The 25294-nt window shown below is 46.6% G+C and overlaps 1 protein-coding gene across 4 annotated transcripts; it reads right to left on the reverse strand.

Annotated features, from left to right (window-relative positions):
• Positions 1-219: 219 nt before the first annotated feature.
• On the reverse strand, positions 220-25076 carry LOC147633805 (uncharacterized). Of its 4 annotated transcripts, none has more exons than XM_086804859.1 (6): positions 24946-25076; positions 24548-24680; positions 22948-23134; positions 1383-1927; positions 951-1295; positions 220-831 (listed from the first exon to the last, which is right to left on the reverse strand). In XM_086804859.1, exons 2-6 carry the CDS (start codon positions 24677-24679, stop codon positions 703-705), a joined length of 1338 nt encoding a protein of 445 aa, XP_086660985.1. In that variant the 5' UTR covers position 24680; positions 24946-25076; the 3' UTR covers positions 220-702. The 4 variants fall into 4 exon arrangements, with proteins under 4 accessions (XP_086660985.1, XP_086660987.1, XP_086660986.1 ...); XM_086804861.1 differs by having other exon boundaries at positions 24548-24655; positions 24946-25027; XM_086804860.1 differs by having other exon boundaries at positions 24491-24655; positions 24946-25027.
• Positions 25077-25294: the final 218 nt, after the last annotated feature.

A 25294-nucleotide genomic window follows, 5' to 3' on the forward strand; every position in this document is an offset into this window, starting at 1 on the left:
GTACAGCATAGACACTCTCCTTGAAAAATCAAGGAATATGCTTGTAACTCATGATGTTAGGTGTTGAACTATTCGTAGACTTGAAAGATCACTGGTCTTGGACATGCATCAACGTTATAAAATTCCCCCCCCACCCCCCCCCCCCCCCCAGCAGAAGGGTTGCACTAAGCAAAATTTGATGTTATGTTGCACCAAGAAGGGAAAGATGACGTCCACAAATCTTGAAATGCTCACTACGCATTCTCAAATTTTGGATTTATCAGTTTTTTGAGGTCAATCATAGAGAACTCAAAAGTTATATAGCATCCCCTTCTTGGTCAAGTACTCACTTTCATTTAGGTCCTCTTGTTACTAAATGCTTCCACTGTATGCAGAGCTCTACCTTGCGCAAGTAGATTTCGAAAAGGCGCCACCTTAAGAAAGAAGAAAAGCTACACTCTACATAAGAGTATGTGATTAATTTAAATGAGTATTGGTATGGTAAGGGGGGCTATGATGAGCAGAAATACCACACGCCAAGGAGCTGGCTACTGGAAGCTACACTGACGAAACATGGTATAAATGAAAGAGAGAAAGTAATCCTGTACAAGGTAGATGATCTCAATGTTTGAAAGCCAACCACATGAAAGATTTGGATGTGTAAAAATTCACACTTCCATTTTACCTTGACAATCAAAAATTTTACTTCTCATTAACTTGCATTCACTGCAGGGATTGGCTGTTTTGTAAAAACTCCGAGAGATTGAAGTCATCTGTTTTTTGAGAGTCGCTCCAAAACTTAAACTTTTCAAGCCAGTCTGCTGAAGAGCCTTGAGAATTTATCAGAGATTCCTGCATTGACAAGAACGCAATCCAATTTTCATGTCAATGCAATGACATTGAAGGCATAGACACATAAGAATAATCTGTTGCAATTCATGCCCATGATGACATTGAGTTGCAAATCTCACCAACAGGTCTGGTGGTGTGCCAAGAACAATCTTTTCAAGGGAGAATCCTTCCTGGGAGCATGCTTCGGCAGCTATGCTCTTAAAATTATTACTCACAGCATCATCATTCAAAGCTTTCAGGTTCTCATTGCAGAGGAGTTTCAGCAGGTCAGCATCAAGGGAGCCTGAGAATGGCTGAGACCCCCCCAAACTCGGTAGCTCTGATAGATGGTCTTCTTGTGGTGATTGGGCACCACTGGCATTAATGGCCTGATCTTCACTCTCAATTTGCACGTGATCTCTCTCTATGACTCTCTCTCCAAGCACTCCGCTTACTTGAGCTGATTCAGGGTGCATTGCAGCTACCTGCTATCAAAAATACACAACATCAACTTGCATTAGGTTCCTTATATATGCATGTTTTAATGATCTTGACAGGTTTCAAGCAGATGCCTGTTCGAATGAAAGTGATGCCTGGAGACGATTGACATCTTCAGATATGGTCTCTAAGAGTCCTTTGTGATGCAAAACAGCTTGTGCGTTGATGGGAACTGGGGTTTTAGGCATTGAAGGTACTCCCAATGAGTCATTACTTGGCTCTCCTGTCAGCTCCAACACCACCTGTTCGAGTTCATCAACATTTTCTTTGCTTGTTATCATTGATTGCCTTGGTTGAGTCTGGTAAAACACCTTGGATACCACAATCTCCCCTTCCCTTTCCTCTTCATGTACACCCAGGTGGTACTGATGCATCACCCAATTGGTTTTCTCTGGCTTTGCTTTCTTTCCAAAGCAAACATAGAGCACCATAATCTTTTTGCACCCTAATTGCCTTCCATTCTCTACTACTGGACGTGTCTTGCCGGTCTTGTGCCAACGCACTTCGCCTTCAACTCCTTCCTCATTTGACTGGACTTTCCGGCGCTTCCGTGTGCCAGTTGTGTAAGCCCTTGCTGGTCTGTGGAAAAAATGTGTGCTGCTACCATCACGACGAATTCCTGTTACATCATCAATAAGACAAACAAATACATAACGTGGCAATATCCAAAGGGCTCTCTCCTACAGCTCACCCACCAAGGTATTAATCACTTCACCCATACAGATCTATCTAGACTAGAGACACACATCACATGGGTAGCACCACAACAGCTTGGCACTAAGATGCAGTTCTATCATGACAGCTGCCTACAGTTCAGACGAGGTGGTTTCATTCGGGAGCCCCGTTACATGCTCAAGCACGTCACATGCCATGAGGATTGCTATTGGCCAAATCAGAGTTTCATCTCACCAGGTGGAGACAAGGAGAGCAGCAGATATCCCCAGGGAGGAAAGGATCTGCTTGCTATGCACACTAGAGGTGGAGACGGAGGAGCATTACATAATGCAGATGCTCAGTGTATTATGAGATCAGAGGGAGATTCCACTCTCTTTTCTGGGAGGGGTTTGGGCCTCTCACGAGAGTTCTAGACTATCCAGATCAAAGATGCTTGGGGCTTTACCAACTAGAGATCAGGCGGCACAAAGACCATTTACTTCACATGAGACAAAGGCAGCCCATATACACGTCCCAGTAACCAGTTACCCATCACAAGCTTCTTTGCACCCACCCCCACCAAGGCACCAAAGAGAGCCATCTGAGGATGTGCTTCGATGAGAGAGAGAGAGAGAGAGAGAGAGAGAGAGAGAGATTATTGTCTGCAAAAGACCGCAAGGGTCTATAAACCAAAAGTTACAATGAATCCATGAATAACAAAATCATGGAATAACAAACTGAAAAGGAAACAAAAACTAAACTAAAACTGAGCTATCACTGTCAAAATTGTCAAAGAAATCCCTATGTGCTACACCTAAGCTCAACTGTAAAAGTGTAATACATCCTCATAATAGAGATACAATCCACGGAGGCAATAAGTTTGTGACAAGGTCGAGTGTCGGGGGTGGTCTTACAGGGCAATAGGCTCCGTATCTGTACCAATATCGCTTAAGGATCTCTCCAAGCTGGAGCTAGCCGTCCGGATCTCCGGATCTGAGTAGCTCTCTCTAGCAACGGGAACGGGAACGGCCCATGCCGTCCAGAACATGAATGGCATATAGGGAACAGGAACGGGAACATACCCCCACACACACACACACAGACACACACACAATATTGAAAGCTATTCATCTTTCATTTAAAACATGACAAACATGATACATTATACATAGCCATTGATCATGAGAGTACTCAAGAAAAATAGAAATAGATCCAAATTGCACAATGAACTTCTGAAACTTCAAACAATACAAAGAGATGCACATGTTAGAAGTCATCTCCTGTCTTTATCAGACACTAGGGCCTCTGTTGTGGGTGTGCCCGCCCTGTATAGGTGTTTTCTCATTTTCCCTCACTCCCCGTATTTTTTCCCCATTTTTTCCATGGTGTGGGTGGCTGCCACCACAGGGCTGGCAGGAACATATGTAGCTGGCCGACTGCACTCTGTTGAACATGGAGCTGGCCGACCTGCTCAGTAGGGGTCGTGGAGGTTTTTTCTGCTAGCCGACTGGAAGTGCCCAGTCGTGTGGGCTGGCGGCGCATCCTAGCGCTGGCCGACTGCAGTATGGGGCCATATAAATAGGCCCCATTGCCCCCACATTGTATTCATTCAGTTTTCATTGCGGGATCTTGTGTATAGAGAAGAGTTACACGCCTATCTCTCTCCTTCTCTTGTGCTGTCTATTTTTTGCACTCTACTTGCTCTTGTGATCTCAAATTTTGTTATCATCTCCGCTGTGTATTTTGACATGGTATCAGAGCCCTAGGCTCTTGAAAGATCTTGGGAGTTTTCTGAGCAAGAGGGGGATTGTTGCGTTGCTGATTGGTGGACTGTTTTGGACAGTTCGGGAAGAGAAGTAGCAAGAGGAAGGCGGGCTAAGTAGCTGGACAGCCACTTGCAGGTTTAGAGTTTTTTTTTCCCACGCACCCACCCTTTTCAGTTACATCCCCGCGATGGCAGATTTGTTAGAGATGGCTGAGAAGCATGTGAAGATCCCAACTCTCCCCACGTTCCCAGTGGACCATCAGTTGGACGGGAACAATTACGGCATCTGGAAGGTTATGATGGAGTCTGTGCTGGAGTCATATGACCTTGCTGATTTCATCGTTATCGGGGTTCCACGGCCGGAAGCAGAGGAAGGGGCGCGTAGGTAGGCACTTTTTCAGGATATGTGTTTGCAGGAGCAGCCTTGGGTATTCATGGCTCGTGACTTGATTGAGTTGGAGGGATTGTCACATGGGCGGACACGTGTGCAAGCTTCATGGTGGGACATTGTGAATGCGGCTCATCCTGTCCGTATTCGCTCATCTCACATTTTATCGCATATTCTCCTTTCTTGGCATGAAGTTCTACTATTGGCTGGGTGGGATCCTGGTCATGAAAGACTACTTTTGAACTCTTTGCAGTTTGAAACATTTGTTGTCATTGTTTGGCCAGACAGAGATGCTTCACGCATACGACTCAACCGCATGGTCAGGCTAGGCTTGGTTAGAATCCAAGATGCTGTGATACCTGGTCGTGACAGGCCATATTCGTTTCGTCGTATTCGGCAGCACTTTAGGGTTCCTCGAACATTTCAGCTACTATGGGTTGACATCATGCATGCAGTTGAGCCTTTTACTCCATTGCCTCTGCCATCTACAAATCAGCCTTGGCTTGATTGGGCACTATGTAAATCTGGTGACTTGATATTACTTTCAGCTAACTAGGTCTATCATAAGCTCGTATCAGAGAAAGATTGGGTTTCAGCCAAGGCCAATAAGGTGTAGGGATTGCACAAGTCTAAATCATGGTGGCAGAAAACTCATGCGTGGTTGGCAGTCTAAACTCCCTTACCAGGGTAAGGTTTTCATTTGGAGGATGTTGGTGGGAGGGTTACCTACACGGGATCAGCTCAGCCGTCGTAAAATTACATTGGCCTCTTGCTTCTTCTGCACGACATGCACTGAAACAGTTATGCATCTGTTCATGAGTTGTCCAGTGGCCCGTCAGATTTGGTCTTTTGCCTCTCGCGTTTGGGAGGCAGTAGAGAGGTCTACTGTTTCGGCTCATCAGTGGATATTTGGGATTTGTCCTCAAGTCATTACTTCGGACAGTCACCTTGTGATATTCCATTTCCTTAGATGGACAGGACTTTGGCATATTTGGACTACACGGAATGGGTTCATCTTTGATTCCTTGTCTGGAATACATGGGCACATTCTACGTATCCGCGGTTTGCTGCTTTGGCAGTTTTCTTCTCTTCTCTCAGCTCAGCTCTACTGGATGCAGATGTTATTTCGTTATGGTCTACGGCGGCTCGGCTGGCTCATCTTTGATGCTTTTATCTAGGATGCTTATTTGGCTAGGAGGCTTTCTTATTAGTGTACAGGTTTGCATGGTCATGATCCTTTAGAGGATCTTTTGTGGGGGTTTTTTTGGGGCCATAGGTTCTGTGTGAGCCATGTGGCTGATATACATTTTTACATATAATATAAAACACCATTTCACGAAAAAAAAAAGAGAGATGGAGAGAAAACACAGGTGAGAACCTGCTCTCAATATCATCACCAAAAGGAATACATGTCCCGAGCAAGAGGGGAGAACCTCATAAGTGAGGGACTGCAGCTAGACAAGCTAGGCAAGCAATGAAATATGAGGGAGGCATGCCGGCTATATATACCTCTACATGAAGGCAGCCAACTGGTGATAAATATCTCCACAATTGGGAAAAATGCCCATGACCATAAATGGGGAATAAATATGGGTAAAATACATGTGAGGGGTGACCAGCCCCTCAGACTAACATGGTCAGCCCTAGAGGCTAAAATAGGAAACCAAATAGGAAGCCAACAAGTAGGGGATGATATCTAACACCCCCTCTCAGCACCGGATGCTAAGCAAACTCCAAGAAGCCAGAGACGCCGTCCTCGATCAAAGATGAAAGACTGCAGAAACATGTACCAAGATAGCTCCACAAGCAATCTCCTTAGCAACTCGGCTACAAAAGCAACAGAACAAGCTGCCACGTACACCGCTCCTCTGGAAGAAAACAACCATATAGACTGCAACGTGCTGCTCCAAATAATGGTTCCAAACCCAAGTGTAAGAACACTCCCCGAAGTCGAATGTCGTGTATCCAGCCTGGAGAAGGTATGAAAAACCTCATAACCAACCAAGATCAGATCCTGTAGATAATCAATCCTAGGAGAAGCAAACTGCTCCTCACTGGAACCCTCAAAAGAAATACAGTCAATCTGCTCCAACTCTGTACCAAAAGTAGCCAAATGCTGTATAAAAGTATCCTCTGAAAAGGTCGGCATCGCAAGATGGAAAGACTCTGTAGAAAAGATGGGGTCCATCTGCTCAAACTCCATAACATGAGTTGCCCAATGCTGTACATAAGTACACACCACTGCGGTGGGCATCGCAAGATGAAAGGACTCCACATCCCCCTCTGAAAAAAGATATCGTCGGACTGATATAAGTCCAACCTGATTCTGATCCAGATCCCAAAAACTTTGAAGTACCACTGTGCTCGAGGCACAGTTAGCAACCACAGATCCAAAGCATCCCACCGGGTCCAAAAATCCCATCCTCCAAAACAACAAGCCAGCAGAACTGGCAGGGGGAGGGGCATCCTCAGAAGCATCACAAAGAGATGAAGAGATAGACTCCTCACAGTGAGGAAGGGAAGCAGGAATATAAACTGCAGTGGTAACAAAGTCCTCAAAAGCATCGCAGATAGCAGAAGACTGTTCCAGAAGTAGAACCAGATCCCAAGAATCAGCAACAGATAAAAGGTCCATGTGAAAGGATCACACCGCAAAGGGCAAAACACCCTCCTTGTTCTGCAAATACTGCAAAGAACACAAGCTCGGACAAAATAAACTCTGCTCAGGATCTCTGAAAAGATCACTGCTCTTCTCCAAATAACTGTAAACTCCTGTCAAAGAAGAAAGTCTCCACAGATACAACACAACTCCCGAAACTGATCCTCAAATGAAGTAGCTGGAGAAAGGCCCCCTCTGAGTGTAGAAAACTCTTGTGGGAAGCAAAACGCAGCCAAAACACTGCTATCCAGCAAAAATAGCACTCCACCGCCAACAGAAGGCAAGGAACATGTAGAAACCGGGAAACCGTGTAGGCCAGGAACAAAACACAGGTATAGATGCTCCAAAATCAGCAAAACGCTGACTGAAATCTGAAATTCAGAATCTTCCTCAAGTACCAAACTGCCTCCAAAGCCACAATCCAATCAAGAAACCCCCTCTGCAAGTGATCTGTGTCCACTGGAGAAGAAAACACAGCCAAACAAGGGCTACAAACCTGAAAATTCAAGCCAACCAGTGTCCACACCTCCTATGAGGAAAAACGCTGAAGAGAAGGTACCTTCGGTACCAACAGATGAAGCCCAAGTGAAGGTAGAGCTACCAGCAAAATCGGTTTAGAAAAATGCAGCAACCATGGCTACAAATCTGAAAACACAGAGGTATAAGGGGCTGAATATGGAAACACTGAAGCCTCAGATCAAGAACTGCTGCAGAGAACAATCAGGGGGTGGGAGGGATGGCACAAGATAACCAGAAAGGATAGGCAAAAGGGAGCCTAGAGAGCTCCAAGATCAGGGCTGGGAAAGCAAGCCAAAACAGGCCAAAAAATGCAGCTTGTTTGGGACAGCTATGTTGCTGTCCAGTCCTGAAAAAAACGCCTGAGAAACCCTAGAAGGTGCCGCCAAGAAGGACAGGTATGCTGTCCAGAAAAAAAACCCTTGTCAAGCTGCCAAGAAGTTGCAAACTGACGCCCTGAAGAGAGGAAACTGCAGCCCATTGAATGGGTATCAATCAGCGCTTGAAGAAATGCAAGCTTCAATGCATGAACACAAAAACGCAGATCTGTCCATGGGCGGAAAAACGCAGATATGAAGAGGTAGAGGAGGGAGCATCCAACGCTGAAATCACCGGCGCTTTGATACCATGATAGAATGTGCAGCGGAAGAAGGGAGAGAGAGAGAGAGAGAGAGAGAGAGAGAGAGAGAGAGAGAGAGAGGAAACACAGGTGAGAACCTGCTCTCAATATCATCACCGAAAGGAATACATGTCCTGAGCAAGAGGGGAGAACCTCGTAAGTGAGGGACTGCAGCTAGACAAGCTAGGCAAGCAATGAAATATGAGGGAGGCATGCCGGCTATATATACCTCTACATGAAGGCAGCCGACTGGTGATAAATATCTCCACGACTGGGAAAAATACCCAGGACCATAAATGGAGAATAAATATGGGTAAAATACATGTGAGGGGTGACCAGCCCCTCAGACTAACATGGTCAGCCCTAGAGGCTAAAATAGGACACCAAATAGGAAGCCAGCAAGCAGGGGATGATATCTAACAAAAGTCACCCCCCATACACCAAAAATCAGCCTGAGGGAGGATGTCACCAATTGGCCGACCATTTGGTCCATCTCCAGTTTTTGTGTCTCGTTCACTTGAGGCCAGGCCGGTGTCTCGTGTGAAGAGGCCAGTATTTTGTTGACATGGACGGGAGCCAGACTGGTGCCACCCGTGTGTTAGCAGGATGGTGTTGTATGGACGGGAGCCAGACCAGTGCCACCCGTGTATGACCCGGACTGTGTTCGACCCATGGGATTGTCACGCCATGGAAGAGCTAGTATTCGTGCCGTGTTTTGCCTATGGGACTGTCACACCATAGGGAGACTCGTGCCTGGAACTGTGTCTTACCTATGGGACTGTCACTCCATAGGAAGACCAGGTTTTTATGTTTTTATGTCGTGCCAGTTTTGTGCCGACAGATATTTTGTACTTGTTCCATGAACAGGAGATATGTCCATGTTACTATTTGCACATGCACACATATTTTGCATGTTTGAAACTGTTTTCGCATGACATGTATTTGTGTGTTTGCCTGCTTGACATGTTACTTACTGAGCGGGGACGCCTGCCAGTGAGTCGTGAAGTTTGCTCTGTATTCTGACGAGTTTTAGTGCATGTGAACAGGTGGTAAGTATGTTGCACATGTAGTTTTTAATATTTTATTCTAACCTTTTATTTTATAAGGTTAGGTGTTCACATTCACTTAAATGTGGGCACCCCCTTTGGGCACCCACTTAGGGGCCAAGGTGGGGAGCCCCACTTTTAAGTGAGTGTGGGGGTGGGCATGGTCACCTACCCACACTAGTTTCCCCCACATGCATGTGTGGAAATCTCTAGTTGTAACTTCACTTAAATTTTATTAAAAAAGACTCCCTCTTCAAGCGTGGGGATCCATCGCTTCTACCTGGCGTTTGTTCATCACCCGGTGATCACCTTGGCTGGCTGTTCTATCAGCTGCATCGCCAGGCAGCTGCTTCACCACCCACACAAGCGATTGCTTCTCCCTCTCCTACCAGGCGGCTGATGCACTGCTGCGCCTAGCCCTTCCAGGCGACACTGAAGTGCTGCAGCTGCTCCCACAGGCGACTGTATACTGCAGCCAGGCCATTACAGTAGCACAGAGGCGACTGTTTCTACTCAGCGTGCTGCCTTTGCTCCTACAGGCGACAGAATCACTGCTGGCTGCGCTGCTTGTTCCTTTTTGCAGGCCATCGTGGGTCACCTCTCCTCTGCGTGAGCTCTCCTGCAGGCTGTACGTCTTCACCAGCAAAATGTCCCTTTTCATCTCCTTTCCTACAGGCAGCTACTCCCCCTGGCGACAGTACCTGCAGGCTACCTCTTCTCTACCGGCTGCACCTCTCCAAGCTGCGCATGCCCCTACCGGCGGCTATGGCTATGCGATTGTGTTCCGGCCAGTAGAACACTGCGCTCAGGCAACCTGCGGCCAGGCATCTCCTCTCTTGCAAGTGGATGCTTCTTCTCTCACAGCAGGCGGCTGTACCCTTTGTGGTGGTGCTTGTCTTGATAGTTCTACACGAGCCAACTATTTCTTCAACAAGGCTGGCTTCATATTCTACACAAACACCACAAGTATTGGTTTTCCATCAACCATCTACAAGTAAGTGAATTTCAGATTTCCATAAAGTATTTTATATTTAAATCTGATAAGGGATTCATCCCGCTCGGCCAACACCCGTTCGGTGCCGGGTTGTCCAAGCTATATTGGCGAACCTCGGTCCAAAGGTGCTAAGATCGGGAGAGCCAGGCGTTAGTACGAGAGCGCCTGTCTGTGCGTGGTCTCGGAACACCAGTGAGGCGCTCTCCGCGGAGTCCAGTGAAAGCACAGGACCGTAGAGATTGGACCACACTAGTGGTCGTACTGCTTCGAGCTTCTACATCGAAATTCGACTTCGAGCCTATTTGTTTGGTACTGTTTTCATATGTACATGGACATTATCTGGTTCTTGGAACCCATGGAGCATTGTATTCATTAAATACTCCCAATAAATATATCATATATTGAGGGGGGGGTCGGCCCGTTCCGGCCCCAGTGCTGGTGTCCATCTTTCCATTTCATTTCATTTCAATTTCAAGTTGTATTAAGTTGTCCATTTCAAATTTGTGGTTTTAAAGTTGTGCTATTAAGCGTGTGGGTGTCCAACGGAGTCTTTCCCACTTGACGGGATCGGTTTCATTGGTATCAAAGCACGGTTGTTTCCCTCTTCCTAGTGGGGAAACGAACCTGTGTACTGGACATCCCGCTTTTAGCAAACTTTGAACACAATGGACAGCCAAGGTAACCCTTTGGAAGTACCAAATTTGAGGGGTCCATCTAGTGCCTCTCGTGGGTCTGATGCCCTGCGAGGAAGACACAAGCCCCTTGAAAGGGTTATGGATAGTGAATCCAAGGGTCAACTGTCTCCAGGAAAGACAGTTATGCTTGAACAAAAGCCTGATGCTATGAGGGCTGAAATGGAACATATGAGAAAACTTTTGCAGGCTCAAGAGCAAGAGTTAAAGTTTTTGCATGAAGATCCCCATTTGCAAAATGCTATTGAAGCCAGGAAGGCTGATGCTATGGTAGATGTAACTTTTGAATCAATGGCTCGTGAAGTGGGCAAGAAACCAAGGGAATTGGCACTTGCCTATCTCCTTCGCAAAGGTGATATCAAAGAGGGGGATGACGGAGAGCTGAAATTCAGAAATCCACCTCGTTTGAAGCATGGAGATCCCGCATCCCAGAGGCTGAAATCTTTTATGCAAAAGGAAGAGGTGACTGTCACCTCTCGTCATGCATCCTCTCCCCAAGGCACTAAGCCTGACAGACATATGTATGCCAATGCTCATGGAGGGCATGAAAGTCACATGCATGCAAGACATGTATCTCATGGTGACAGGTCTACTTCCAGAAAAATTTTGCCTTCTGAGTTGTCTCATGGAGAGACATTGCCATATGCAGGTAAGTCACATGCATCTGAGTTTCGAGTTCGTGGAGCACATGCCACCGTGCCCCATGAAGCTTCTATGACGGCCCATGGAGCCCATGCAGATAGGGCTACCCCGTTGGATAAGGGGAAAAGAAAAAGAGAAGACCATGAGCCTCATGGCAAGAAGCTCAAGGAATTCAAAGCAGGTGACAAATCTGTCAAATTTGATGTCTTTCATGGTGAACATGATGCTTCTAAGGTGTTAGCGTTTGTGGCACAGTTCGACATTGCTTTTAGCGATGAGGACTTCACAGAAAAGTCAAAGGTGCGCCATGCTAGCATGTTTTTGAAAGGGACTGCTGCTCATTGGTGGATCACTGAAAAGATCACCAAGGATCCCATTTCTACTTGGAAAAAATTCAAGGATAGATTTTATGCTCAGTTCTTGCCACCCAATGCAGAGCAAACTCTCACTCAAAAGTGGGACAGGCTGGAACAAAGGGATAATGAAAGTGTGCAACAGTATGTTAACAAATTCTGGAAAGTGTTGCTGGAAGTGACTCCCTTCATGCAAATCACTGAAGATGAAAGAAAGAGGAAGTTTCGTTCTGGACTGCAACCAGCATATAGATCGGGTATTGAATTGCACCCGAAACATACGTTGCAACAGCTCACAACTTCTCCTCTTGCTACGGAGCAATTGGTGCTCAAGATTAAGCAGGATCAAGGAGGTTCCAAGGGGAAGGACAAGGCTGTCCCAAATCAGCAAAAGGGTGGACAGCCACCTAAAAAGAACTTCCGGGAGCCCTACAAGGGTGGTAAAGCTGAAAATAACACATCTAAAGAACAGGGCCCAAGGAAGAACAAATTTGGATTAACCCCGGAGCAAAGAGAGCAATATGCCAAGGATGGAAAATGCTTTTCTTGTGGTAGCAAAGACCACATGTTTCGGCAATGCCCAGATCGCAAATCAAAGCACGAGGACAAGCACACCAAAGCTAATGTACATGCAGTTCCTGATGTGCAAGGAAATACAGGTCATGATGCAAAAGAGCGAATGGTTTGCAAGGCTTGGGGGCAAATCAAGGATCAGCCCGCACTCTTCATGTTTGATGACTGTGCAACTGACAATTTCATCTCTATGCAAATGGCACCTGCATTGGGAATTGAGGTTGAAAACATGGGACCTTAGATTGAAGCCGAAGCTACATTTATTGGTAAAGAGGTGCAGGTTACCCCTTTGATTGGGAAGTTGCGTATCCATATCCAGGGCTACCTTGATAATGAGCATTTCCTAGTTGCTTCTCTGAATGGATGTGATGTATTGTTGGGCAAGCCGTGGCACCATAGGCTTGAGCCCCGCAAAGACTACAAGTCCAATATGATTTCTTTTATGCATAAAGGCCGCATGCATTTTATTGATGCTGGCAAAGAAGGGGATTCCATCCCAGTTGTATCACACATCCAAATTAATAAAGCAATGAAAAAGAGTCTTTCAGCGTACTTGGTTTTTGTGCGTGATAGTCTTGTGCCAAATCATCAAAATGTGGATGCTATGTCTAATGATAGGCTGAATTTTCTTAATGCATTCAACGACTGTTTTGCTGACTCGTTGCCAGGTGAATTACCTCCCCAAAGGCCCGAAGATCACCGCATAGATCTTGTGCCAGGTAGTTCTCCACCTAACAAACCCGCATACCGAGTGAGTGCTGCACAACAAGAAGAAATCATGAAGCAGGTAAACGAGCTTTTAGAGAAAGGTTTGGTTCAGCCCAGTTCCTCACCTTACTGCTCTCCTGTGCTTCTTGTTCAAAAGAAGGACGGATCATTCCGTATGTGTGTGGACTATAGAGCTTTGAACAAGCTTACCATCAAGAACAGATTTCCAATTCCACGTATTGATGATATCTTGGATAAGCTTGATGGTTCGGCTTGCTTTAGCAGACTTGATTTGAAGAGTGGTTATCACCAGATACGCGTGGTGCCACAAGATGTCCATAAAACTGCATTCAGGACAGCCTTCGGATTATATGAATTCTTGGTAATGCCTTTTGGTCTCACCAATGCTCTTGCTACTTTTAATCGTATGATGGATAGGATATTCCGACCCCATCGCAAGTTTACAGGAGTCTTCTTTGATGATATCTTGGTTTTCTCCAAGAATGAGCAGGAACACAGAACTCATTTGGTCACAGTGTTCGAAGAGTTGCGGAAGCATAAACTTTTCGTCAATGCCAAGAAAAGTGAGTTTTTCCTTTCAGAGATTCATTATCTGGGACATATTGTATCCAAGGATGGAGTTACAATGGATCCTGCAAAGATAGAGACTATTCGGAATTGGCCCGAATTGCAAAACGTACATCAAGTACGTAGTTTTCTGGGATTATGCTCGTATTACAGGCGTTTCATAAGGCATTTTGCTATGATTGCCACTCCTCTACATGATCTCACGAAGAAGAAAACTGCTTTCAAATGGACTTCAAAGGAACAGGATGCTTTCTTGCAGCTCAAGCATGCGATCATATGTGTTCGTGGTTGAATGTGATGCTTGTGGTGATTGCATAGGAGCTGTCCTAAATCAAGAAGGGCATGCAGTTGCATACGAGAGCCGTCGTTTGCATGATGCTGAGCTTCATATGGATATCTATGAGAAAGAGCTCTTGGCTGTAATTCACGCCTTAAAGATTTGGAAACATTACCTTCTTGGGGCTGAATTTGTAGTCAAGACAGATCATCAAAGCTTGAGATACTTTCTATCTCAAACCAAGCTTTCAGAGAAGCAGATGAGAATGGCAAATTTTCTTTCCATGTTTCATTTTCAGATTGTGCATACTCCAGGAAAGAAAAATGTCGTAGCCGATGCACTATCTAGGAGGCCTTATGTTGCTGCAGTCTCAGTGGCCTCTCATGGAGATCTATCTGCTATGAGAGATTTGTATCATTTGGATGCTGATTTTTGCCATATATGGACTGATTTGATGGCTGGTCATTCACATGCCTCTTATGTTATCAACGAGGGTTATCTCATGAAGGATAATTGCCTATGTGTGGTGAAGGATTTGCGTCCAAAGGTTATGGACGAATGTCACGCTCCACCATATGCTGGTCATAGAGGTATTATGCCTACTACTCGCATGATTCAGAGGTATTTCTTTTGGCCAAGCATGCGTAAAGACATTGAGGCTTATGTGCGTGCATGTATTACTTGCCAAAAGGTGAAATTTGACGGGCAAAAGCCTCCAGGTTTGCTTCAGCCATTGCCTATTCCCTCGCAACCTTGGGAAAGTATCACGATGGATTTTATTATGGATTTGCCTAGATCCCAGCATGGGAATGATGCTATTTGGACTATTGTGGACAGGTTTAGCAAGCAAGCTCATTTCTTGCCTGTCAAGAAAACCATTAAAGCTGATCATATGGTAAAGCTTTTTCTTGCTAATATTTTCAAGCATCATGGTATGCCTAAATCCATTGTTGGGGATAGAGATCCCAGGACTACAAGCCTATTTTGGAGGGCTTTATTTGATAATATGGGAACTAAACTTGAGTTTTCATCAGCTTATCATCCCCAAACGGATGGCCAAAGTGAAGCTGCAAATTCAGCTGTGTTGGATTTATTGAAATGTTATGTGGCAGATCAAAAGACTGCATGGGAGAAGTATCTTCCACTTGTTGAGTTTGCCCACAACAATACGATCCATGCTTCCACAGGAAAGGCTCAGTTTGAGATTATTTATGGCAAAGTGGTCTTGCCACCCATCCTTCGTACAAAGGATGAGATTTTTGCAGCTGATGAATATGTTCGTGACTTGGATGTTGCCTTTGGTCAGGTGCGCACAGCCATTGCAAGATCTCAGGATAAGCATAAAATGGCTGCTGACAAGCATAGAAGGGACATGGAAGTCAAAGAAGGTGATTGGGTATTGCTGAAATTTGAGAAGGCTAGGCTTCGGAAGAGGCCAGGACGAGAAGGATCATATCCTAAGCTTTCTCCTCGCTATTATGGACCCTTCAAGGTGATTCAGAAGATCAATGAAGTGTCCTACAAGCTTGCTTTACCTAGTCATTGGAAGATTCACAATGCTTTTCATGTGAGTCTATTTCGGAAATATGTGGGGCCAGATCCTGATGAGCCTGTCACAAAAGATCCGCCAGAAATTAAAGAGCTTGAGGAGATCCTCCAGCCAGAACAGATTGTTTTTCACAAGGAGAGAAAGCTACCTGCAAGAAAGCTTTCCAGGAGATATCTTGTGAAGTTTAAGAATTATTTGCCTATTGATGCCAAGTGGGTAAATGAGGATTATTTTGCAGATTACCCACAGCTGTTGCAGGCATATCTTGAGGCTTTTCAGTTGAGGTCAACTCTTTAGAAGCCCGGGGGGATGTCACCAATTGGCCGACCATTTGGTCCATCTCCAGTTTTTGTGTCTCGTTCACTTGAGGCCAGGCCGGTGTCTCGTGTGAAGAGGCCAGTATTTTGCTGACATGGACGGCACCCGTGTGTTAGCAGGATGGTGTCGTATGGACGGGAGCTAGACCAGTGCCACCCGTGTATGACCTGGACTGTGTTCGACCCATGGGATTGTCACGCCATGGAAGAGCCAGTATTCGTGCCGTGTTTTGCCTATGGGACTGTCACACCATAGGGAGACTCGTGCCTGGAACTGTGTCTTACCTATGGGACTGTCACTCCATAGGAAGACCGGGTTTTTATGTTTTTATGTCGTGCCAGTTTTGTGCCGACAGATATTTTGTACTTGTTCCATGAACGGGAGATATGCCCATGTTACTATTTGCACATGCACACATATTTTGCATGTTTGAAACTGTTTTCGCATGACATGTATTTGTGTGTTTGCCTGCTTGACATGTTACTTACTGAGCGGGGAAGCCTGCCAGTGAGTCGTGAAGTTTGCTCTGTATTCTGACGAGTTTTAGTGCATGTGAACAGGTGGTAAGTATGTTGCACATGTAGTTTTTAATATTTTATTCTAACCTTTTATTTTATAAGGTTAGGTGTTCACATTCACTTAAATGTGGGCACCCCCTTTGGGCACCCACTTAGGGGCCAAGGTGGGGAGCCCCACTTTTAAGTGAGTGTGGGGGTGGGCATGGTCACCTACCCACACTAGTTTCCCCCACATGCATGCGTGGAAATCTCTACTTGTAACTTCACTTAAATTTTATTAAAAAAGACTCCCTCTTCAAGCGTGGGGATCCATCGCTTCTACCTGGCGTTTGTTCATCACCCGGTGATCACCTTGGCTGGCTGTTCTATCATCTGCATCGCCAGGCGGCTGCTTCACCACCCACACAAGCGATTGCTTCCCCCTCTCCTACCAGGCGGCTGATGCACTGCTGCGCCTAGCCCTTCCAGGCGACACTGAAGTGCTGCAGCTGCTCCCACAGGCGACTGTATACTGCAACCAGGCCATTACAGTAGCACAGAGGCGACTGTTTCTACTCAGCGTGCTGCCTCTGCTCCTACAGGCGACAGAATCACTGCTGGCTGCGCTGCTTGTTCCTTTTTGCAGGCCATCGTGGGTCACCTCTCCTCTGCGTGAGCTCTCCTGCAGGCTGTACGTCTTCACCAGCAAAATATCCCTTTTCATCTCCTTTCCTACAGGCAGCTACTCCCCCTGGTGACAGTACCTGCAGGCTACCTCTTCTCTACCGGCTGCACCTCTCCAAGCTGCGCATGCCCCTACCGGCGGCTATGGCTATGCGATTGTGTTCCGGCCAGTAGAACACTGCGCTCAGGCAACTCTGTTTGGGCTCCTCCACACTGCGGCCAGGCATCTCCTCTCTTGCAAGTGGATGCTTCTTCTCTCACAGCAGGCGGCTGTACCCTTTGTGGTGGTGCTTGTCTTGATAGTTCTACACGAGGCAACTATTTCTTCAACAAGGCTGGCTTCATATTCTACACAAACACCACAAGTATTGGTTTTCCATCAACCATCTACAAGTAAGTGAATTTCAGATTTCAATAAAGTATTTTATGTTTAAATCTGATAAGGGATTCATCCTGCTCGGCCAACACCCGTTCGGTGCCGGGTTGTCCAAGCTATATCGGCGAACCTCGGTCCAAAGGTGCTGAGATCGGGAGAGCCAGGCGTTAGTACGAGAGCGCCTGTCTGTGCGTGGTCTCGGAACACCAGTGAGGCGCTCTCCGCGGAGTCCAGTGAAAGCACAGGACCATAGAGATTGGACCACACTAGTGGTCGTACTGCTTCGAGCTTCTACATCGAAATTCAACTTCGAGCCTATTTGTTTGGTACTGTTTTCATATGTGCATGGACATTATCTGGTTCTTGGAACCCATGGAGCATTGTATTCATTAAATACTCCCAATAAATATATCATATATTGAGGGGGGGGTCGGCCCGTTCCGGCCCCAGTGCTGGTGTCCATCTTTCCATTTCATTTCATTTCAATTTCAAGTTGTATTAAGTTGTCCATTTCAAATTTGTGGTTTTAAAGTTGTGCTATTAAGCGTGTGGGTGTCCAACGGAGTCTTTCCCACTTGACGGGATCGGTTTCAGAGGCCCTGTCGAATCAAGATGCATAAATGTTAAGGAGGCACACCCGGTCCTCCCCAAGCCTGATTATCACCCATTGTGGCCTCCCGAGGACTACGGTGCCGGAGTCCACCACCCCCAACAGGAGCTACTCACTAACTGAGATACATACTTCACCCTAGATCCCAGACGGGCCGAAGGCGGGAGACCAACAAGTGTGGCTCCTGCCTGCAAAATCTTCCCGCTTGTGCGGGTACAACCAGCTGACAAGTAATGCCCCAGAAGAAAGAGAATGGTGATAGAGCCTCCCTGTCGTGTGCACAGTATGTATCTACCGTGTGCTACACGCACACAAGACTAGCTTCGAGGCTTGGGGAAGCTTGGAGCTAGGCAAGCTGATTGGCAAGCTGGGCTAGGGATAGACTAACGCGCGGGCACCCAAGTATGGACGGGCGGGCACCCAAGTATGGATGGGCGGGCGCCCAAGTGTGGACGTCCCCACTGACTGGCCAAGAGCCTATAAAAGGGTGGCCAAGGTTAGTCAATAGTTCATAGAGTCTCGCGTGTCTTTGTGAGAGCTCTATGGTCAGGAGCCTGGATCTAGTGCAGACGTGCACCTGCTTTATGATCAAAGCCCCCCCCCCCCACAAGCAAAAGTATTTGCTTATATTACATCTTTGGAGAACTATTGTACAATGCTTAAGAACAAGAGTTATGACTACCCAACGCAAGGATGAGGAAGACCGTGGGTCAGCTGAGAATCCACCAATCCAAGGGCACTGTAGAAGACTTTTCTAGGCCACTTATGCAAGTCCAGGATAGCTATAGGACTGCACATACGTTGGCCGAATGCTAAAGAGGAGCTTCAGGGTTTGCCTAGAGAGGATGAACTGAATTCTAATGGGATTGCTTGATTCTACTTGATGATTGATTATGAATACTACGCAACTCCTTTAATAGGGCTTGGGGCTGCTGGTCAGCCAGTAGAGAAGCTATCGGCAAGCTCATATGGGACAAAAAGTGCTAAAACTAGCATTTAATGCTTGCGCAAAAGGTTGCTGCCCCATATGCTACTATCGGCCAATGCTTGCCCATAGCTGCTATCAACTTGTCCTTCATGCCTACTAGGGCTGCCGACTATGCTTTACAGCCTGCATTGGCTGTTGTATGGGCTGCCCAAGAGTGCCCATGAGGCATGGGCTGCCCATGGCATAGTGTAGGGCTGCAAGTACTCATTTGTACTCATGCCCATGTCTGCCTACATGCTAATGATGCTTCAAATACAAGACCTAAGCTATGGTTGACTACTACATGCACTTATCTGATGGGGTTCTCCAAGTGGGTTAAGAGGATTGACTCCAAACTGACATCTATGGCTTGGAGACTGACCTACGTAGCTCGTGCCTGACTATCCCTGAACTGAGGGCTCACAATGGGGTCACATTGTATGAAAAATGTTCCTAAAAAAGGTACTATTATTGTACAATGCTGCACTAATGATGATGCCAGTGTGTCACTGTGTACCCCAGTGCACAGTGCAAGTGACAGTGACAGTGACAGTGACAGTGACAGTATGCCTTGGTGCATAGACGTCCAAGGTGTTCCCCAATTCTACACTCCATGTGGACCCTCTCTGCTCTCGCTGTAAGCCCAGCGGGCGTGAGTGACACACTCAACCATGTGTCCAAGAGATAAAGATATAGAGAGAGAGGGGAGAGAGAGATTGAGCAGGGAACCGCCCCCTTTCAGGAATTTACTCAAACACAATCCATGGGCACGTTGGCCAGGGTCAATACAACCAATGAATACAAAACAAACAGATATGCCGATGTAGGATATCCAAGTCGATGTCGATGTCGAGGCACAAGATCTCTGATGCCGAGCACACCACGTCTCACTGAACTAATACCAAATCCAATATCCAAATCCAATGAATCCAAATCCAATTCCAAATTCAAGTCCTAGTCCAAGTCCAAGTCCAAGTCCAAGTTCAGTCCAAGAATCACTCGCTCATCCCATGAGTAATCCCCACAACTCCTACAACCTTGTCGATGAAGAAAACCATGGAAAAGCTCTTTCTAGCAAGAAAAACTGATATAAAACCTGTTTTAATGGTTTTCCGATGATAAACACCTCCAAAAAGCAGTTTTTAGGGTTTTTGGAGCAATTTAAGGGTTTTTGAAAATTTTAGGGTTTTTGATTTTTTTTTAAAGGGTTTCTGAAATTTTTGGTCCGTACGGTTCCATACATGTCCGTACAGTTCCGTATGGCTGTACGAATCCATACAGTTGTACGGACAGATAATGACGTGGCACTACAGTTGATGGAGGCACTCTGAATCAACGAGCAACGCTGAAAAACTCCATGATTTGGTTCATAGATGATGATGGAGAAGATGATCCCCACGCTTCAACGAAGATGGCAACGTGATGAAGAGGTTCTTCTTCAATTCGATGCTCAAGAGAGTCTTATGCTTCTTTTATACTTGGGGAAAAGCCTTGCTTTTTTCCAAAAAGTGATGCTTTTGCCTTTTACTTTGCTTTTGGTCTTTTTAATAGTAAAATATTGCTCAACTTTAGTCAAAAGTTCTTGTTTTTCTTTTCTAGCTTCAAGGTCTTGCATTTTGGCCCTAGAGTTGCTTTTAGCTTTTTGGTCCGGCTCAGTCTCCTCTTTCCAATGGTGCCCTTGGCTCACGGTCAACCCTATTTGACTTTTTGCTTTTTCCTACTTTTTGACCAAGAATGGTGCTTTTTCTTAATCAAACCTTATGGACCCTATCCCCATGTCTTCTTCCACCTGTCAGGTGTCCGGGCATGGGTTTCATCATGTGAAATAGAGCTAGGAGGGCCAAATAGTTACACTGGCCCGATTGCATATGCATATATTGGGCTCCAGCATTCATAGTAGAAGTATCTGTATAGGGGGGGTGAGGGGGACCACCAACACACATGGAGGTAGATGAAGAGGATCACCCTCCAAACTAGAGCTTGCTATCTTGGTTCCGTGGCCTAATCCTCCAAGCACCATGCGGACAAGGACCAAAAGTGAGTGACAATGTCGGTGAGGTGTAGGTCCCATATGTGATGAGGGAGCTCTATCACCTGTCCATGAATGGTGGAGAAGATTAACTCCAAACTCTACTCTCGCTCTGCTGCTACACTTAGGGGGAATCACTGCTCCACTCTCATTAGTGGTGGCCGGTCTAGATCGATGAAAGATGACAAAGACTCGGAGGGGCTGAAGTCTCTTCAAAGGCACCCACATCCATTGGTAGGCATCTGAAGAATCTATAGTCCACACGCTGTCCCATGACTCGAAGAGGGGGGAGGGGGGAGGGGGGGGGGGGGGGGACCACCTGGAGACTCTAGGGGCAGGGCTCTCACTCGGGAAGCAGCAACCGTCATTGCGACATGGTCCGAGAAGTGATGGATCACCTGGAGACTCCAGGGGGCAAGTCTCTCACCAGGGAAGCAACAACCGTCATCGCAACAAGCTCTGACAAGTGATGGATCTATCTACAGATGGAACCTGAATGGCAGCTCCTCCCAAGGTCAAGGACTGATGGCGTTTTGGCAGGAGTGCTTTGGAGAGGGGAGGGGGAGCCCAAGAGGCTCTGAAATGGAGAATGGGGGCGGAGGCCGGGGGGGAGGGGGGGAGGGGGGGAGGGGGGGCTCAAAGGAGGGAAGCACCAGGGGAGGAGCGGCTGGGGGGGAGGGCGGGGGGAGGAGAGGCTCCTGGGGAGAGGGCATCTGCTCCTAATCCTAAGAGGGCACCTGCTACCACTGGGGGATCAGATCCTCCCGGGCGCGGGGGGGGGGGGGGGGGGGGGGGGGGTGCTGTGTGTAAAGGGGTTCCAGAAAATCAGGAAGACTGGTACCAAACCACTCCGTGAGATCGGTCCCCATGTTAAAGTTAACATTGGTACCCTCTGGGGGGCAGGTGGGGCCTCCACCCTAGATGGGTGATCCTGAGATAAATGCTCGAAACAGTTCTCTAACACGACCGTTACCACCTAGGTCCCGTTGGATTGTCTCGCCTAGCGGCATGCTGCCCTGGCAGGGTGTTAGTGCTATCTCTGCCCAGTCTCTGCCACCTACCCACGTCATCATCCTCGGGGCTAGGGTGCCGGGGCTCTATTTCGCTGGAGGGGGGAGGTGGCACTGGGGCGCTTGGTCCGCTCTCTCCACTCTATGGGGGGGGAAGGGGCTAGACCGGTGTGTGGAGTTTGCCTAGACTGGTGAGGAGGGCAAGCTCTGGCGAGGTGACCCATCTGACAACAAATGAAGCAATGGCTAGGAAGGCCCGAGTACTCCCCCCGGAGACATCAAAGAGAGATGACGTGCAGTATTGTCTCCAATGAGGAAATGCTAATGCAAAGTGAAGGGATCCAAGCCACATGCGCCAACATCAAGGCGGTTGTTGCCAGGGATTCCAGCACTTTCCCTATTGTTCTCCCTATGACAGGCAAAAGCGGATGGTACTCCTTCCTGAGGCCTGGAAAACAGACTGTGACCGAAAATCCGAATACTCCAGCGAGAGGGTCGGAGGCAGGTTCAAAGCCGTGCTGTGAGCGTGTGAGAGGTGCCTGGGCCATGCACAATGCAATGGGGCTCAGCTGAAGCACACAATCCGAAGCTGCTAGGGTGTCGAACTCCACCTAGTAGTAGCCGCACCCGAGGGTATGGATATCTATAATCTTGCCCACCTCGCCAAGGTGGCTGGCCTAGAGCAAGTCTTGAAGTTGGCTGTGTGTTGGGCGGCTATACAATGATCTTGCATACAAGTGTTGAGGCTTTAAGGGAGGTTATTGGTGATGCTAGGAGTTGGAGGTCCGCTTTGGAGAAAAGACAAGGGGCGGCATCGTCGGTCAAGGATGACAAAGCAGCTGCCATGGAGTCCTCCTGATGGGTGAAGAGCAGGGGCAGTGCAAAGGCAGAGGGCAGCAGCAGAAGGTGAGGGGGCAGCAGCGGGAGAAGGCACGGAGCACAGGGCAGGGGGCAGCAGCAGGAGACCAGGGCTAGGAGACGGTTAGGGAGGATAGCGCGATGGGGGAGGAGGCAGGTCAGGAGGGCAGGTGCACGCAGGGAGGGAGCTCCAGCTCTTCCAGCAAACACACTGTTTATATATCTTTCTTTCTTCTCTCTCAAAACAAAAAGTACTACTTGAAGTACCTGGCAGCTTTTCAGGGTGTGTATAGCAGATGCCATCCTCAGCGCCCAGAGTAGGAATAAACTCGTTGATGAAAGGATGGGCTTTGGCAGCATCAAGTCCCACTTGAGCTGCTAAATGCTCTAGAATTTCCTGGTCAGAAGGGTCAAACTTAACTCCAGCAGGAAGTCCAGGCCACTCTGGCATTACCTGCAGCATTAAATGACCATCAGAAAAGAACAAGAAAATAGAACAAAACACAAAGACTGCCATTGGGTATTCAAAATTCTATGCAAAACTGCTGGCACAAGTACTCAAGAAGTGAACAAGTAGCTCACAGACAGCTGCATTACCCATTGCCCACTGAAAAGGCATATTTTGTCGTGCTTCGTTTCTCTTCATTGCCAGCCCAACTACCACCACACATGCCATTAAACCAAAACCTAGTTTTTGGGGAAAGCAATGCATGCCCTCGTTATCCATGAAGATAATACTATATTGGTTTCTTCTTCCACAATCTATGGTATAACAACCCCAACAGCCATGGGCATGGCATGATCAAGGTGTTCCTAAAGTCCAGAAAACAATGTCCATGCAGCACTGTACACACATCAGATTGACATCAAGAAGCAGGCTCATACATAGTTTCCATGCTTTGCAGCACTGTACACACATCAGATTGATAGTTTCCAAAGCATGGTCAGCCTTGTAAGCATGATTACAACCATGCTGAGCTTTCTGAAACGATAAACATTTTCATCTAGTAAAGTTCCTACTCATGCCTGACCAGCTTGAGTGGCCAAACTCACGTCTCTATACAGGTGGGTAACCCATGAAAGGCAACATCATCCACAGAGAAACCATTTTTCTTTTGCACTTTACTGCTTCAATATAATAATCCAGAAGCTTGCCCAAAGTCTCTAAAGCAGCAAGGGCTAAGGCAAAAGCATAGACAAGAAGGAGAAGTGGCAAGAAATCAATTTTTTTGGGGAACGTAGACAGACCTAAACACCAAAGGTCAAATCCCTTTGATTTGCCTTTCTTTTTGAGAGAAAGAGAAGGTACTATTAGCGACAGACTACTGCACATCCAGCAGATGAAGCTAGCAGGGTTCAAACGTGCATTTGCCTAATTTAATGGCTGACTAACCAGGATTCCATGAGATCGATGCTGCTTACATAGTTGTTTCAAACAAGAAATTTAGTGGGTGGTTGGGAAGTGTGTGCATGGGTTCCAGCACTAGGCACAGTTGCTGCTACTATTGTGTCTAGGGCTAACAATATAAGCTTGATAACCTCAATGTTGTCTCTTGTCTAGACAAGAAACAAGAAATTTAGTGGGTGGTTGGGAAGTGTGTGCATGGGCTCCAGCACTAGGCACAGTTGCTGCTACTATTGTGTCTAGAGCTAACAATATAAGCTTGATAACATCTTGGCCGCCTCTTGTCTAGCCCCTCATGAACTCCCCACATGTCACTGAAGGGTTTTTGTGGTCACAAAAGAAAAATTACCTATCAGAAAGCATGATGATGCTCACTTGCAAATTAAAGAGCATTCAAATGATCACCATTTTTCATCTGGATGTAAGAGATGTAGCTGCAAAAGCGATCGATTCGGTGTCTACCTCACTCTGATGAAACTCATGCCCACAAGAAGGGCATTCTATGTGTTTTCCTCTTGAGCCATGTCTGCAGACACCATGTGTTGGGTTTTTGACTTTCCTTGCAAATGTCTGCCCATCAACAAGCCAAGACATTCTGCCCAAAATTAAAAGCAAGAAGAAGTGAGCACTGATGTATGATCCAAAACTCTGGCATCACAAAAACCTTCGAATCAGAGGCTTAGGGATCCTTAAGCACTTACATGGGATCACCCAACAGGCTAGAGAGATGATTCTAACTATCTACGGGATATGTATATGAAGCTAAACAATCTATCCTCCACATTGGGGGAGACTAACAAGAAAATAATTAAAATTAAGCAATTAAAAGCATTCTGACAATTTGAATTAGCAAAACGAACCTGTGTGTGGGGTGAGCTGCTCGAACTTCCCGATGGCGTTTTTGTCGTCGTAGCGTTTGTTTACTTAAATTGTTAATTTATTTATTAATTAATGCGCGCGCGCTCTCTCTCTTTATAGATTCCATGTCTAAGGTCCTATTGGTAATTTTGCTTCTCCGAGAATCTACTATGAGTTTTCCTATTTTCGTTTGAGAATAAATAAAAACACGCATATATTATATTTATAATATCATGTCACTGGGCCACTTAAAAATGCCAGTTGTGAGCGCTTTCTAAATCAGATTAACAACTTGGGTACATATTTTCACCCAAATGACTATCCGGGGCACTAATTAATGCTTGCTAAGCA

Source organism: Cibotium barometz, chromosome 11 (assembly GCF_041138505.1).
Source record: "Cibotium barometz isolate CiBa-2024 chromosome 11, ASM4113850v1, whole genome shotgun sequence".
Classification (NCBI taxonomy): domain Eukaryota; kingdom Viridiplantae; phylum Streptophyta; class Polypodiopsida; order Cyatheales; family Cibotiaceae; genus Cibotium; species Cibotium barometz.

Bases quoted from the DNA above. Each gene is read 5' to 3' on its own strand.
- LOC147633805 (XM_086804859.1), bottom strand. From the start codon at position 24,679: ATGTCTTGGCTTGTTGATGGGCAGACATTTGCAAGGAAAGTCAAAAAC. The intron at 1,928-22,947 runs GTACTTCAAGTA...ATGATGTAACAG, and splicing joins ACACCCTGAAAAGCTGCCAG to GAATTCGTCGTGATGGTAGC. The intron at 1,296-1,382 runs GCATCTGCTTGA...TTTTGATAGCAG, and splicing joins CATCACTTTCATTCGAACAG to GTAGCTGCAATGCACCCTGA.